This window comes from Pieris napi, chromosome 7, assembly GCF_905475465.1.
Source record: "Pieris napi chromosome 7, ilPieNapi1.2, whole genome shotgun sequence".
Classification (NCBI taxonomy): Eukaryota; Metazoa; Arthropoda; class Insecta; order Lepidoptera; family Pieridae; genus Pieris; species Pieris napi.
The window spans coordinates 12,538,853-12,557,180 of NC_062240.1; the positions used below are offsets into that span (position 1 = coordinate 12,538,853).

General features: G+C 33.5%; 1 protein-coding gene across 2 annotated transcripts in view; it reads right to left on the reverse strand.

The window, feature by feature from the left end:
* LOC125050822 (bifunctional heparan sulfate N-deacetylase/N-sulfotransferase) overlaps positions 1-18,328 on the reverse strand; it is a 153,732-nt gene that overhangs the window by 59,137 nt on the left and 76,267 nt on the right. For both annotated transcript variants that reach the window (XM_047650858.1, XM_047650859.1), the window contains exons 3-4: positions 16,334-16,522; positions 477-729 (exon numbers count right to left, since the gene is read on the reverse strand). In XM_047650858.1, the coding sequence (XP_047506814.1) occupies positions 477-729; positions 16,334-16,522 (442 nt within the window). The remainder of the gene's footprint in view (positions 1-476; positions 730-16,333; positions 16,523-18,328) is intronic.

Here is an 18,328-nt window from a genome sequence, read left to right on the forward strand (position 1 = left end):
ATCATTGCAACAGATGTATTTTTTTAAAGCCTCCAAAAAAGGTTTTTGTATTCGACTGACTTTTCCTACAGCGTATACGATGTTTTAATGTATAATAAGCAAGTAAAAACTACGATAAAATTCAGAAGACCATTTAATTATATTTTAAAAGCAACTTTATTAAAAAGAGTGGCGGGGAGTTTATTGCCAGTTCTTCTCTTCCGCTCTACGCCTTTGATTTGAGAACTAGCAGTAAATATAAAATATACATTAAATGCTTCTCTTTTGACGTTCATAAGTGTACATTGTGTTACCTATACGAATAAATGATTTTTGACTTTTAACAGAAAGGTTTAGCTCATTTAAAGAAGTTCAGTTCCGTTCAGAAGTAAAAAAACTCTTAATAAACATAAATACAAGTGAAACTTACCTTATTATATTCGAGTACAATGTAAGAGCATTTAAAGGTCAGATAAAATCTATAAATTTCAATTTACCTTAAGCCTTAAATTGGTATGCATGAAGAGTGGGAATCCTTTCAGCTGGGCTCCTACGAGTGTCTCCTCGCCGGGTGTGGCGAACCCCACAACCCCTACCGAGTATTCTCGACAGTATTTGTCGAGAAGTTCCCGATTCCACTTGTCCATGTTCGCGTATTTCGATAGAGACTCGAACACAATTACTCCATATCGACCCTTGTCCAACGTGGTAAGGACCGGCAGGCTTTTGCCTGCTACTTCCACCTTATACCTGTAATAAACATATTAATTTAAGGAATAGAACAAATATGTATGTTATATGAAAGTACCATAAGTAATTATTTCATAGATTGATGCGTTGATATTGACATACGGTGTCGTATCCAAAGTCTATTTTATTTTATAGACTAACAGACCCGACAGACGTTGTCCTGCATGATATTTCAAGCGATTAGTTTATTAAACAAAGTATGATTGCAGCGCCATCTGCTGGGCTGATTTTTGAATCTAAACCATCCAGGGCGTCACCCAAACGCATGCGAATAAAAATCATTTAAATCGGTCCAGCCGTTTAAGAGGAGTTCAGTGACATACACACGTACAGTAGTATTATATATATATACTAGCTGGCCTGGCGAACATCATAGCGCCTAACAGTCGATTCTTTATTTGTTTAAAATACTTATTCTGCTTTTCGGGACACCGGTCTAGCTAGTAAGATAAAAAAAAGAAAATTGATAAGACAACAAATACATTATGTCAAAAAATAAAAAATTACCTTCCCGGAACCCCTCCACTAACACTTGAACTTTATGCTATGGTTTTAAAGTTCAAATTGACTTTTAAGTATTATTACGAATATTTTGTATGGGAATATAGAAAAGTGTTGTTTTTAGACTTTTTCACTCAATTTTTTTTATTTTTTCTCCGTAAAAACCATCCTCGTACGTCAAGGTATATTATATAAAAAAAATCAGACAAATTGGTCAAGCCGTTTTCATGTTATGTCGTGACAATGGAAAACGGGTTTTATTTTTATATATATAGATATGTAAGCTGTAAGCAAACGGTGTGCAAATTTGATTGAAATCGGTTAAGTAGTTTAGGAGTCTATAGCGGACAAACAACGTGACGCGTAATTTATATATATTAAGATATAAGATTTCGTAAACGTTGGCTTACGGGATTTAAATTATAGACACAGTCGTTAGCTCAAAACATTTTGTATTTGTGAAAATAGAAACGGCGTTCAACTCAACGATTTCAGGTGCATCGGAAGCGTCTATGTCAATTCCCATTTCTCGCTTCTTATATCAAAATATTCTAACTGAATAAACAAGAACAAGCAGCGCGGGAAATCAAACAAATATTTAGTTTTAGATACGACGTTATTGCCCGACTGCGAAGGCAAGAGGCGGCATATTTGTTTCGTTTTATGCTGATCATAAATGATAATATAGACTGATTATGACATATACTCTAGTAGTGAGGTGGTGGTTTTTAATTAACACTAAAGCCACCAGGTTTAGGTCTTTGTTAACCAGTAGCTGAGATCCTGGGAATCTTCTGGCCTGACATATCCAATTAACAACTACGGGAATGGTTCTCGGAAACGCCAATCGGATTTTACGTCGCAATGGATAGATCAGACACTCTTCGAAGGTAGCCCAACCACATACCCAAACTGGAACTAGATTGGACCAAGACAAAGGAAATGTGGCCGCCCTAAACAATGGTAGCGAAGTTTGGTGAGCGGCTCAAGAAAGAACGCGCTTGCTCATACGTGTAAGACCCAAATCGAAGACGTGTATCAGTCCCAGAAGGTAACAACCAAAACGTAGGTAAATAAATATAATGAAGTGTTTTCTTCATAGTCTATTTGACTAAAGTGACTTAGTGACTAGAGTAACTTTTGAAGTTATCCTTCTTTTGGGCAGTAGGGAAAAATTATGAGAGTCAATTTTGTCGTTGTTGTGTCGTTTTTTAACAAACGTAGAATAAGGCAAAAGGTAAAAATTTGGAATGATTTTTATCTTGTTATGCCAAAGAAATATAACATCTAACGCGTGTACACACACGTTTTTTTTACAAAGAAACGTTCTTTAGTTACAACCGGTAGAGAAAGATCCAATAGGCTAATACATCAAAATTAAGCATTGGTATCATTAATTAAAACTAGTGTAATTATTACCAAAAACAGTATAAATTTTGAGGTATTTTAGCGAAAACAATCTATTTGAAACAAAGAGCCGGGTCGTGATTGGCAATTTCGAAGATGAAGTTCTCCAAACATTCTCCAGGATACTCTCAAATTTCCAATCAATACTAGCAATTTAATGTTGATAAAATCTTATGGGTCAATTGAAATCCTACTTCCACTACGTAGACAAGTTAAGTTCGTTAGGTACGCAAATATGTTTATAAGTTATTTATAATGACCTCCGTGGCCTTGTGAGTTACATGCATATCACGAATTCTATTTCCGGTAAAACAATTTCAGATCGAACAGAACTATCTATATAGTAGACATCGGTAGCCTTATAAAATGTTAGTGCCCTTGCACGAAAGAGTAAAAGCGATATTAAAATATCAGGATTAAATATATTAAGAAAAGAATATATTTTCATTTGTGATCAAGTCAGATTTTATTATATAAAACTAACGAACTATTTATTACAATAATATTAAAACATGTGTTTTTGTAATATTGTAAAGAAAAAACTCAAAAACTACTGATTTTATTTTACCATAAGAATTCTATTTTATCCTTGAGTCGAATATGATTCTTACATAAATATCATTATAACAATGTTATGTATTTATGATTATTTCTGTATAATGTGACATAACCGCACTGAGAAAACCATGAAAAACCTGATATAATAGGTGCTACACTAAAAAACCTTTTAGGTCTGGTTCTCAAATTTCTTTATCAGTTTCGAGATCACTAATTTATCGTAAAATATAGGTAGGTGATCAGCCTCCGGTGAAATATATAAAGGGGTAACTGCTCTTCGAGAATCATTACTTTTAATTATTTACGGGAAATGCCACTGATTGCGACAGTAAATCCCCAACAGGTGTAAAGGCAAAATATAAGGTATTCACCTAAAGGATGCTTTCAATTTGGCAAAGGTTCGTTGCGGCTCAAGCTGAATGGGAACTTGCAAATAGCATTTACGAATTTCTGGCCTGTCCGCCTTGCTAAGTGTACGTTATATGCATTTGTTGGCAACTGCTCGTACCAGTTACTGCCACTTTACCTTAATGTTAACCGCAAAATGTATATCACCTGAGCTCAGTGGCAACTATATAATATAATACCTACTTGAAACATAACAACTAAATAAATCTTAATTCGGTGTCACAAATCAATGAAAAATTGCTTCCGCAATTTCCAGATTTGGCTCCCAACTACTTTTCCTGCTCTCAGACCTCAAATGCTCGCTGGACAGAAATTTTGCGCTAATGAAGAGGTCACTGAATCTGAAGCCTATTTTGAGGTTTAAGACAAATCGTACTACAAAAATGGTATCGATTTATATAACGGCTATAATCGCTGTACCGCTATCGAAATTAAATTTTATCAAAAAAGATTTTTTTTATGTTAACCTACGAACTTTTTAGTCCAACTATTAGGTATGTGTTCCTAACTCATACCTATCTCAACTTTAAAAGAGCCATTAAACAGTATTAAAAATTTGGTCACTTACAAACCGATTTTAGCGTTGAGGGGCATAAATCTATTCAGAGAAGACGTGTTTTTTTTGTATTAAGAATATATAAACAAGCTGACCCGTCGTATTTGTACCTAACAGGCCATGAATGTTGTGCCATGATAAGCTGAATTTAATTTATGATTTTATGAAAGTAATACAATGAATACAAAACAAATATTAGGTTCGCTATTCTTTTAAGAAAATACAGAAACGTCTGAACGCTTATTTGACTACCAATAAATGACAATCCTTTTTCATTACTTACATTATTCTATATTTTTAGATCTAAACTACGCCATTAGCCCTTTAACCCTTCCCAACAGCAGTTAATATAATAATTTAGTTAATAGTTTAATATATTAAAAAGCAGGCGAAGAGTTTCTTGCCAATTCTAATCGCTTGCGCTCCGACATATACAATTATAAAACCAGAATAAAATAAAATAAACTTACAATCTAATATTTATTTAACATACATTATAATTAATAGTAATTTAATAACATTATAATATATTTTAATAATGTGATATATTAACATTACAAATAATATAAGAAATGACTGTAATGATATTACTCTTATGTAAAATTCCTTTTAAGACCAATTGGCTCGCAATGATGTGTGGCACAATATGCGAACCTTAGATTGATCCACCATAACATTTTTGTACCATATTCTTGCAAATAAATTTATTAATAATACGTTTCGAGTGATTTTTAGCAATTGTGCTCAGGAACTGTTCTCTAAAAAATTAATCAGACGTTCTATAAAAACGCCATTTCAGCAACCCTTACTATATCATATTCAAACATAAAATACAGTAAAATAACATCTAATTAGCTTAATCAGTAGCACCACAATACTACGTATAAATTAAAGGAAACGTCAATTGTAAAGGGAATGTTAGGCCTACTTCGGGAGGACGGAATTCCTTGCTCGAAGATAATAAGACTTATTCAGGAGTTGTGGGAGTTGTCAAAGTTTAAAGTAGATGATTCCATTAGACCGGATTACGGACATAAGTTCCTTTTTAAAGAAAATATAATTAAAAAAAAATATTATAACTATATTTCATTTGAGTTGAATGATATGGTAAACGATAATTAATTTATTTATAATTATAAGGGATAGTAAGATCCTTTTAGTCTAATTTTTGTATTCCCAATAGCGAAGTGTGGAATCTCCACCCGGTGGGGGGCTTCTCTGAGAGATTCAACCTCCCCAATAGTTTAAAGTGAGAGTATACTCCTCCCTCCTTCCCCTGGAATGCCGTCCTAGACATAAAACGAGAAGTAAAGGTAGACAACATCGTAGATGGGAAGATGATATTAAAAAGGTGGCAGGAGCGACATGGATGAGGAAACCAAGAGAAAGATCTTTGTGGAGAACACTTGGGGAGGCCTATGCTGAAAAGCAAGACGATCAAGAAACCGGTGTCTAATAGCAAATAATATGATAATATTTACATTTACTTTAAATTTCGTTAATAACTAAGTAGAAATAAGATAAAATGTAACTTACAAGATTGTCAATAAAGGCTATATTTATTTATCTATTTATACTCCTCCCTCAAAGGCCAGCAACGCACCCACTTAAAATGGCTGTCCATGGGTTGCGATGACTTCTAGTTAGGAGGCTAGTTTGCCCCCCCTAATAATATCAGAATTTGATTGTTGTCAGAATGATGATAATAATGATTCGAAACTATATGTATGTTTCTCCAAAAATTTGTCGAAACAAAAGTGTCATATTGATGTAGCTGGTAATCAGGTATTTCTAACTCAGAGAATATCCAAAGTTTCCTCAAAATCCGTTGTTTTGATATACCTAGGTTAGTTATGTCGTCAGATACATGAAGACAAATTTTCTAAAAATTAAAATATTTACTTTATAATTTAGAAACTAATTTCTTCTTTAATATTAGTGCAACATTTTTACTGAAAAAGCTCTATATTTTCGCTGATCGTTGATTAATTAATAATAATAATAGCGGTTTATTTCAGATAAATTGTCATCCTCTTTTGCGTTTATTGTATCTTGGGCACTAGTTTAGTACCTTCCTGCTCCACTTTTCGTTTCCTCTTGCCATATTCCCCGCCCATTTCCACTTAAGTTTATTAAACTTTATTGTAACATCTGCTACCTTAGTTATTCTTCTTAATGATGTGTTCTTTATTTTATCATTATTTTCTTCCCTATCATACATCTTTAACACATCTGTATCTTTGCGCTTTATTGGACTCCCAAGTTTGAGATCCATATGTTAGTACAGTTAATACACATGTACTGAAAAGCTTTATTAAATAAATAGCGTTTAACAAACAGCAATAATATATCCGTTGACTTACAAAAATAACTGACGTCACTATAAGGCTGTGGGCTGCCTCTAATGGCGTCGAACTAAAAGTTAGTGAACTAACGACTCATGTCTATACATACCTACTTATTGGACTAATGCATTTTTAACGCTTTTGCTTTCATTTACATTTGTTTTTCTGAATAACTAGCCTACTTGAGGTTCACGTCGTTAATAATAGGTAGCCTTAATGGCTAACCATGTCATTCTTACGAATGTTCGAACCCAATTTTTAATCTTGTAACCTTCTGCTGCAATTTCTAAGCCTAAGATTTCTGTACCTGTCAAAAACTTTTTATACAAATCTTTTGTGTCTGACACACCGTCGATGTTTAGGTATATGCCAGTTTCCTCAAGATGTTTTTAGGCTTCAATTGATTACTTACATTTTGTTTACGCTTCTAATTTTTGACTAAAATATATATACGTAACCTAACTAATGTTAGATTACATAACTCCAGTATATACACATTTTACATTTGGGGTAGAATATAAGATCTTTTTCCTTTGTCAAGTGTGTTCACCAGCGCAACTATGTTTAATACAACATTTTAAACAAATCCGACACTTTTATTACATTTATCTGATACGTGACGCAATAAAACTACCCATTTTCAGATCACAGTCGTAACATAATGGAATTGCAATACGCGAAAGTCACTCGTGATCTGAAACAGCAAGTGCAGAGTGCAGACATTTCTGTGTCTGTTTTACTGTTTGTTATTTTAAGTAAAACGTATCTAATAGGTGAATCTTGGATTTTACCAATAGCAGTTTCAGATTAAGGTTCTCACGCAAATTTGTAAATAGTACTTAGTCAATCGATTCATATACAGTATTTCTTTATTGACGTTCATTATGTTACCTAAATGCATAAATGATTTTGTTAATTGCACAATGCACATAGAAAGAAAGTCCATTGACGCACGGCCGGAGATCGACTACGACCCCAGATATAAGAGTAGCACGCTGAAACCATTTGTCCATTACTTCCATAATTATAACGAAACATATTTTAGAGAATTAATTACGTTAATAAGGCTGTTGTTATTGAATAACTATCTCGGGTTATATATTTTATGTCAGAAATAAACACGCGCAACGAGCGAAACTTAATTAACACAATTCAAAACAGTTGAAGCAAACACGGGTAGTAAACAGTCAACGAAGATTATTAATTATTACATGAAGCAAATGAGCGTAATATTGTGCGACCTTAATTTGTATGTTTGAATTACGATAACTTTAATTACTACTATTATGTGTTATGTCATGCTCATATGTTACCTAAAAGAAGAAAGATTTGTATGTAAGTATGTTTGTAACGAATTGGCTCAAAAAGTACTGGACCGATTTTAAAAATTCTTTCACCATTTGAATGCTACAATAATAACAAAAACTATTGATGATAGAACAAAAAAATGTTCCTCAATATCAAAGATCATATCAATATAGCTACAAAATTAAAAAAAAAATATCCACCGTGCGAAACCGGGATCTGCCGCTATTATATACAAAGAGGAGCAATTTGTATCGGTAGCCATAGGTCCGAATATGATAAATGCAATTTCATTACTTTACAGCACAAGCAATTAAATTATTAAGAAATCTTGAAGGCACTAATAAAATATAAACACTCGATATATAAATGAATGTATTTATCACTGGCTGATCTATGACCACAGGTATATTTGTAATGAATACACTACTAACACTATAAACTAACTGTTATGGTCTCTGAATGACCAGCCCTGCGATTCTGTAACTCACTCACTCACTCAAAAGTGAGTTACAGAATCGAAGGGCAGCGCTGTGGAAAACGTCTGCTTCATAGAAAAATGCTGTGCACACACACATTACACACTTAAAATGTACCTTATTTCTTTTTTGATTATTATTATTTTGTGTGTTTGTTTCGTTAGTAATAAATGTTATGTCGGTTTGTCTGTCTGTCTATTAGTAAAAATTTATAAATGTCTTCTAGTCAAACATTTTTTTGAGGAGAAAAAAAAATTAGTTAAGCGTTACGTACGAGCTATAACGCAAGTTCGGCTCTACATCGAGAAGAAACAAGGTCTATGGTGAGAGAAATATGAGGTATTTATTGCGGCTAATAAATGGACTACCTGGTTATTAGGTTCTGGTTAAAAACAAGTTAAAGTATTACTTTTATATGCATTTGTCGCGTGAACGAGACTGCTATTGTTACATTAAAACAAACCATATTTTAGATTGTATTATTCTGTAAAATAATTACACGATAAATAACGAGCCCTATTTGCTGTAGGGCTGTTTATCTATCTATCTACTCGTTTAGAGATGAGGCAAGATGTGGCGTATAATTTGTTGCGAGTAAGAGCAAGTCTAGAAGGCGTTGCGGTGACAGTTAGAGCCATTAGCGCGGTGCCTCGCGTCTGCTATACCACGTTCCTCATTAGCTCTGTCAAAACAGCTTAATTACTCTTACATTTGCGTAGAACATTAAAATGAGGTATAGGATTTATGAAAATTACTAAGGCTTAATAGATATATTTCATAATTAACAATATTAGTTCCTTTAAAGCATCGATTCTCAACCATTTTTATGTCGCAACCCACGAAAAAGTTAAGTAAAACAGTCTTGCAACCCCGTCACTGAAATTAAAGTAATACATAGCGCACTATTTTTAACGAATCTTTTGTAGCTATATGTAGTTTGTATTTATTATTTTAAAACAAACTTGACCCCCCTCTTGAGAAACGATGCCTTTGACTTTAAATGCTAACAGATTGAACTATAAAAAAAGCTGAGTAAATCTTTTAATATGCCACTTTTTGTTTTGGTAAAAATGGTTGAAAGGAGCTGCAACCAAAATCACGGTCCTCATATTTTAAACTTTTGTAATAAGGAAATTAAAATTTGTACTGTGGTGAAGCCCTTCAGGCAGACCTAAAAAAGGTTGTAGCGCCACTGATTTATTTTAAATATGTGAATAATAAAAAAAAGTAGCTGTAATGACTTAATTTTCTGTTTATTATACGAAATGTGCTCAAAAATTTAAATTTAACTAAAACTTCTAGAAACTTAACATAATCTTCATTAGTATCTTCTATATTAGACTCGTAGATTTTCTAGATAACTTTAGCCAGTTCTCTGGCAGAACTCTCTGGTTTTTTAATCGCCAAGGTTTTTTGTTTAACAAAACGTTTGTAAGGAGCTGAAACCATTAACACCATGTTCCACATGCCTTGCCTTAGACCCAAAAAACCCAGCCTCCTGTGTCTGAGACATAGGCAGATCACCTACTTGCCTATTAGACTGACAAATGATGAAACGGATACAGAAATCTGAGGCCCAGACCTAAAGAGGTTGTAGCGCCACTGATTTATTTTATGATGGAAAATATGTTTATCTTAAATAGTCAATATCTTCAGTAGTTGTTTTCTACGCAACGCTAATATAAGCTACTCGAAATATTAATCCTGAGCAGACGAAGTCACGGGCACCAGTTAGTAGAAAATCATTGAATAAATGCGATGATTTATTAATTTACAGCAAAACTACATGTGAATTAAATTTTCAAAGCAATACGCACATCTTCATCGTTGTTCGGTCGTATGACATTCGGAGTCATGTCAAAGTTCGACCACAACGAGCCCAAGTTTTCCGACTTGGAGTAATGGCGCGATTCGTAATGGCAAGAATTATCTAATTTCCAACTAGCCCCAACACAAACGGGGCCGGAAAAGTGCTCATCAACCCAATTGGGCGTGCGAGTCTCAACTCGTTCTCAACCGAGTGTCCCTCCGTGATAATTCGCAAAATTACATTCATTTATCGTGTATTCGCTTTATTAAAAGGTCAAACTAGTTACATTGTCATTGTTACTATATCGTCGTTATTTTAGAAAAATATATTTTTTGAAATAAAACTTCTGTGGGCGCATGAGGGTAAATTTTTTACGGAACGTCACGAAGATGTGCAGCGTTTGTGTCGAAGAAAGGGAGAGAGCGATTGAGAGAGAGTGAGAAGGGCGAGTTACTTTATATATTTCGTAAAGAGAATTTATGAAATATTAGTATTTTATATTTTATGCAAAATAATTTTATTGAAATCTCAAATAACGTTGTAAATTAAAATGCCACGTGTTTTTGTTATCGAAGAAATAAATTTAAAAAATTAAATTTGTAATTTGTTATTATTTTCGACACTTTAAATATTTTAATGACAATTAAATTCATTAAATTCCTAACATATCTTTCTTGTTACCTTCCTCTAAGTCTCGGAAATGTAAAGTTTTTGATTTAAATAAATATGAACAAGAGTTAGAAATTAGTTTGCCGAAGAAGTTTCACTTCTGACATATGTACCTACTTTGGACGCACGCACTTTTTTATATAACAAACGGGCAAGAAGCTCATATGATGTTATGTGATACCGCCGCTCATGGACACTGTCAATGCCAGAGAACTCGTGAGTGCGTTGTCAGACTTTAAGGATTGGTACGCTCTTTTCTTTAAAGACACTAAGTCAAATTGGTTCGGAAATACTTCAGTGGGTAGCTGGTTCCACATAGTGGTGGTGCGTGGGCAAAATGCCTTAAAAAACGCTCAGTTGTGGAACGACGGACGTCGAACGTCGGTTGGAATTTCGTATTCTGCCCGACGTTCGATGATGAAACTCAGCTGTAGGTATTAATCCGAACAACAATGTTTGCTTATGTGTGTAAGTGATTATTAAATATTGTATTTTATTTTTCTTGTACCAATGTATCAGTGTGCCGAGCGTCGGCAAATTATATGCCAAACAATTAAATATTACGAAATGGTAGGATAGTTCTAATTAATGTTAGCTTTTAATAACTATTCCTACTAACAAGCTTTATTTTCCATATATAAAAACATATTTTACTAAGAAAAATCATATTTTTTAAATTCAAGAAAAAATGTTGAGGAAACTAATTCCTTAGACGTCAAACTTCACAAACAAGCTTAGCCGTCTCCAACAACTTTGCAATAAGTTTCAAGTAGTGAACAATTTTTCCAACAAGACGATTGACATCTATGATGATCTAACAGACATATTATCTTATATTAACTATAATTTTAAATAATAAACAAAATAACATAGATTTTAAATCTATACGATAAGGGCCAAGACTTTTCATTCTATGGCATGTTTGACTCATACTAAAAAACGAAGATGTCCAGTTATAGAAGACCACTACACAAGAAAATAATAAAAGGCGTGACACTGAATTATCCAAACGATAAGGACTTAATAATATACCTAATAAGTAATACAGTACAGGTATAACTTAGGGATGTTATGGAGCTCCGTAACCGTAACCGAAACAATCGGATATCCGAAATAAATATATATCCGTAACCGTAACCGTATCCGTTTCACAACTTTCGGATAGTTTCGGATAAGGGCGGAGTCCAAAATCTAGATAATACTACATGTTTCGACAGGTTCTTGTTAATGGTTTCATTACTCGAAAAGAAGAATTAAAAAGAAAACATTTAATATGTTATGTACATAGGTTATAAGTTAATATGTGCAGTGTATAAAGCTAAATGTTTTTGTAAATCTATTAAATTTATTGCACTTTCATTTTAATAGATAAATCTGAGAAGGTTTTATAATAAAAGATTATAATACCAAGTGATAACCTAAACTAGATAAAACTAAATTATTACATACTATTTATGTTTATATTTTACTTCAATCTAATAACCGTAACCGAAACTATCCGAAACTAACGGATAATCCGAAATAATTAAATATCCGTAACCGTAACCGAAACCGATATAATTTTATTCCTATATCCATATCCATATCCAGATCCGAAATATCATATCCATAACATCTCTAGTATAACTGAACAATCTAAGGGAATAAAAGTACAACAACAATTATACATACATATATACATAATACCATTTACTTAAGTTGTCCATATACGTAAGTAATATAATACATCCGACGACAACATAGTCGGGGAATTATCTAGAAATTACAAACTAAAAAAAAATATCTCGACATTACGAGTGTCCAAGAAAATTGTGGACATACAAAATTTACCACGAATACTTGTAAATAAATTATAAACATCATCCTTATTCTGAAGTCAATTCAAAAGCCAGTACAGTTGCAGAAATCCTGAACAAAACCTGCACAGTGCACATGCAACCAGCCAAGCACTTCACAGTCCGCAAACATTGTAGGTACGTAATAGTCATCAACAAAGCGGGCCGGGGTAAATATACGTTAAACATTTTAAAAGATACTCAGCAAAATTGCTTTTACAAGTCCTTAATCGGTAAGCTTTTTGCTATTAAGTATATTAAAGCTATAAATAATGATTACGGAAACGTTCGTAGGTTACGTAAATCATCATGAATTTATCCATACAATAATTGTTTAGTTGACATTTGTTAGTACTAATACTATAAGAGTAAAATTTCTTAAAATTAAGTTTTGATAGTGTTTTAGTATTTGTATTTATATGGCCCTTTTTATTTATGTATTTTGTTATACAGAACTAGACAGACAACACACAAAGGGCCACAATCCTACCTGATGTTAAGTGAGATGTGGCCTAATGGATGGAACATGGTTGCAGCTCCTTACAAACATTGTGTAAAACAAAAAACTTGGAGATTAAAAAGAGTGGCGGAGAATTTATTGCCAGTTCTTCTCTTCCGTTCTATGCCCTTAATTTGAGAACTGGCAGTAAATGTAAAATTAGAAGCGTTTAACTTTTTTTTGACGTTCACGTGTACATTGTCTTACCTATACGAATAAATGATTATGACTTTTGACATTTTCAGGGAATGCCTGTTCCTTTTAGGGTCAAAGCCTCCTCTATATTTTTCCATTTCTCTTCGTTAGTTCTATTTCGCCATCCATCTTTTCTTTTGTCGTCCTTTACATCTCTTTCCAGTAAGTCCAGTCCATTTTGTTGCTTCAAGTGTCCATCTTTTATCCCGCGCTCCTGACCTGCCTTTACAAGTGTATCTGTTTGTTTAAGTTTTGTTTGTTTATTATTCTCAACTGTAGGATGCTTCTTTCCAGTGCATGCCGGCAAGGAGCTTTTCTTGTTGTTTTCTTACTGACCCACGTTTGGTTTGCGCTTGTCAGACAATGTAGAATACGGTTAAGTAAATACGTGTCATATAACAGAATTTTTGTGTTATTAGTATATAAAATGCAATCGACACAATGATAGCATTTTGGTTAACATTTAACAAATTACCCTCCGCTGATATTAATCACATGACGATGTCTTCAAAAGTAGAATATTACTATAGTATACGTAACTTACCGTGAAGTAATAAAGATCAAAAGTTTAAGATCCTTGCTAAATGCGTCCTCAAATCATTCGTGATCTGATTACGCAATTTAACTGAGAATTGTAATCTATATCATTAATATAGCTTTATTTTATTCTATAAACACATGTACGACATAAGACATTAATATTAATTAATAAATTACACGTATTTATATGAGCCCACAAGTAAAAGCCTAGCCATCTCCCGCCATCTTTCCCTCGCTATCATCGCAATTTCATCTGTCCGTCTGGAACAAAGAGTCTCCATCTTGTGCGTCGTGGCCCCGGTCATTTCACCAGTCTGTGTGTCCACCTGTCGTCGTTATCTGGCCACAAGTCCAGCCCATTTTTCATTTTCTTACATCCATACTATTAACAATCTAATATCTTTCTTAGCTACATTTTACAAAAATATCTCCTTCCAGAGATTCTAAACTATGTGTAATGTTCGGGCTTCAGAAGGGGCTTTGAAATACGATAGCAAGTCTATACAATATATACAATATTATATGTATAATTATAACACAACAATATTATATGTCAGCCACAACTGGCACTACAGAGTGATCTGCCAGAGCTACATATGAATGTGATAGAGGCCATTTATAACTTAAATAAAAGATTAACATTGTATACGTATACAATTAACAAAAGTAATTTCTTTACTTTTGTTAAGTGTATACATTACTTTTTATTTAAAAATTTAATCGTTAGTAATTTACCCAATTGTTTATCAATTTATTAACGAACAAATATAGGAATATTACATATCGTCGCTGTAGAATGATAACCTCGTATGCCCAGAGAACCAAACATTACAGGAAACGAAAAAAATGTTTCATTTCGTCAATGTTCGTTATAATATTATTATGTTTTTTTGTCCAAAGTTTTGGATGGTTAAACGGGCTTATTTCTTAATAACATAAATAAGTCCTTACTTCATGATTATACCAGTTAAATGACATAAGAGTCTAAGAATAAAAAATAAATGGTTTTTTGACATACGAGGTTATCATCCTACAGGGACGATATGTATGACCGTAAAATACAAGGCATTAGAAAATAGTTAGAATATTATATTAAATAAGCAAGAATTATACTAAACATTGAAATTACATTCACTTAAGTGCCAAGGCCTGAATAACAGTAAAATACTATTAACATATTCTAAACAAGAGTCGCATAAATTCCAAGTCGGATCCAAGTTGTTTAAGCTTATTTATTCCAGCGACGATATCGATTGTAATGCCGGCTATTGAAACTGCATACTAATGAAAGTACTAGATGCACGAGTTTTGTTCCTAAGGACCTTTAGGGCCGCATCTGGATAAGTAAGCCAATCCCTCGTTCGATGTTTTATTGAATTTATCATGACCGTGTTTGGTCCATTGCCTTTTGTGGTTCATGTGAGCTCAGCTCATAAGATATTTACATTTAGAATATACAACTGTGTATCTATATGTGTGGTCTCCAGTGTGCATGCTGTAAAGTATTCTTAAAATAGAATTTCGAATCTACAGAGGCCTTACTATGAACTCTCATTTACACTCGAATAAATACGCACACATACTCATTCACATTTCACATACTCATACATTCACGCATACTTAATGTCTTATACGAATTGTGTTTGATTAGTTTTACAAATTAAGGGAAATGTTTTAAACATGCACCACGGAATAATTATCTAGTTACCCACATCGAAGGACTAGCGATAGATAAATTTTGTCACAATCATATTTCTGTTATGAATACATTAAAAATATTTCAATAAATTATTGGGCGAAAGGTTTTAAGAAAGTAGTACTCTCGTCTAGTAATAGCAATATGTATTTCAAGTCTAGATATGTATATGTCGCGTTGTGAATTATTTAGCGTTCTTCGCAAAGGTGACCTAAGCGTTCCCTCGGTCAAACGTTAGTTTCAAAGGTCAAGAGGTCTTCAGAGCATGTAAACCTCAAAAAAGGCCGACACAAATTGAACGCACTGACTCATATAGTCAATATGAAATATATTAAATCCTGTGAAATTATAGTTCTGTCTTGATATAAATTATTAAGCTTGTGTAATATAACGCTTGAATATTATACAACGCACTGAATTGTGCCATATACAATCTCTTTGAGTCCTTGTTTGGTTTGATTAAGTTTCAATCGATTTAGGACAAACTGCGCTTTCACTTATAACTAAAACTAAATACTCATACTAAATCACATACAACACCGTACCGTTTGATACGTCTCATTACAGCGCAAACACGCTTGGACATAAAGAGGCGAAAAGTACTTATGTAATAGAATAATTCCAATACTTGGCGTCTCAAAAATATGGTCCGTATATATATATAGTGGGGAAAGCCTGTACAAGAAAGAAACAAAAAGTTTCCTCAAGAAAATTAACACTCCCCTCGTAAGCCAATACTACTGTAAATTTATAGACCACAACATATTGTTATGTAATTCAGTTTTCCAGATAATTACATACCGTATTCTGTTAGCGACAAGCAATTCTGCGATGTCTCGTCCAAGCCGCGAGTATAAGGACTCAGCGATGACCAGGACTTTTGCATCGATACGCAGACGCGCGTCTGAGCGGTGGTCGCGGGCCTGTTGCTGCGATGCGAGGAGGGAACACTGCGACAGTGGCCGAGGAACTCGATCTCTCCATACAAGGCTGTTGGAGAAAATACAATATTAAAACTTATCAATATCTCATCTTTCAACTAACTTAAAATGAGTATTAAGTATATCCATAGCGCTAAATCACCTGCATCATGAGCACACATACACACCCTCACGTCCACACCACCACACCATCACACAATACAGCCAACTTAGGTATTACATACTTAGTTAAATGTATTTATTCATTTTTATTGATGTTTTCCTTTCATGTTTGAACCTTTTTGTATAGTATGTATTCCATCTTTGGATATATATCTTTAGTATAATTGTTTTTGTTACATATAATTTATGTTAGCTGTAGGATTACGAAATAAATAAACTGTATTTTTAATTGTAGAATTATCGGTGGAGGTATTTTTGGGTAGTGTAGTGGGAATAATAAATATTTATTTTAGTTGAATGGTATGTATGAATGATGGATGGAAGATACAGAAATAATATAATATGAACAGTCTAACACAGCTTTTTAAGTAAATAAAAGTAATTAATTAATATAAGTGCGCTGAGATGCGTTCTTGGTTTGGACTGGACTCGACAGTTTTACTATTATCATTACCACTTTTAAAACTGGTTTTGATTTCACTACACTACTACTATATAGTAACAGTATAGAATTGTTGGGTAATTTTTTAGTAATCCTAAAATACAAAATGCATTTCGCTTAAACAGCATTAATGCATATTCTATAAACTATCCAAAAAAGGGCACGCAGATAACAAGGAATGAACAGTGTGACACATAATGTATTTTAATGTACCTAGTATCTGAAATTTATAAACTAAATCGGACAGCTTCAAATATTTTGCAAAGCCTACTCGTATAAGATCATTAAAAAAAATTCTAATCACTTAAAGTTATACGCTCCTACCCTCAAAGTAATTTTGCATAAAATATACGAAATTGTAATTAAAGTTGCCGCAAATTGATTAGTTCGTAATCTTCCACTGAAATTTTGATGAAAATCAATCAAAGACTGGCGAAGTTAGCTGCGATTCAAGTTGAAGCCACATCAAAGAGCCATTACGGTTTATCTGAACGTTGGAATAAATAAAAGGAATTCCGGGAAATATTCATCCATAGGCGGGAGTTGTGGCCTCTTTGCTGCAATCATATCGTTAGTGTTATTACGAAATAAAGCTAGCGGAAGTTGTACGATTCGCAACTTATCACAGTTTCTATTTCACATTCATGTACATGCACTAAAAGCAAGAGCAGTATTGACCTAGGGGCTCCAGCGTGCGACTCTCATCCCTGAGGTCGTAGGTTCGATTACCGGCTGTACTACAATGGACTTTGAAGGAAAACTTCATGAGGAAACTGGTTTGCCTTACACTCAAAAAGTCGACTGCGTATGTCAGGCACAGGAGATCGATCACCTACTTGCCTATTAGATTGACAAATGATCATGAAACGGATACATAAATCTGAGGCCCAGACCTAAAAAGGTTGTAGCACCGCCAGTTTTTTTATTTTTTACTAATAGCAAGATTGTATCACTGTTATTTCCTCGTGTATTTCCAGCTTATGCTTCTACGAGTATAAGCATATATATACATACATACAAGTGTGTTTCATTGATATTTTTAAGGCAAGACATCTGCGTCTATCAACGAAAAAACAATTGAGACAGGAATGGAATGCACGATCTATACTGAGCTGACTAAGGTGCCTTGAATTCTAATATTCACAAATGAATAATAAAAAAACAAAACCTAGCAGAAGGCTTAGTACGTATATGTAAATATTTTATTTTTTTAATAACAGCGCATATTGATTGCTAATTAAACGAAGAACA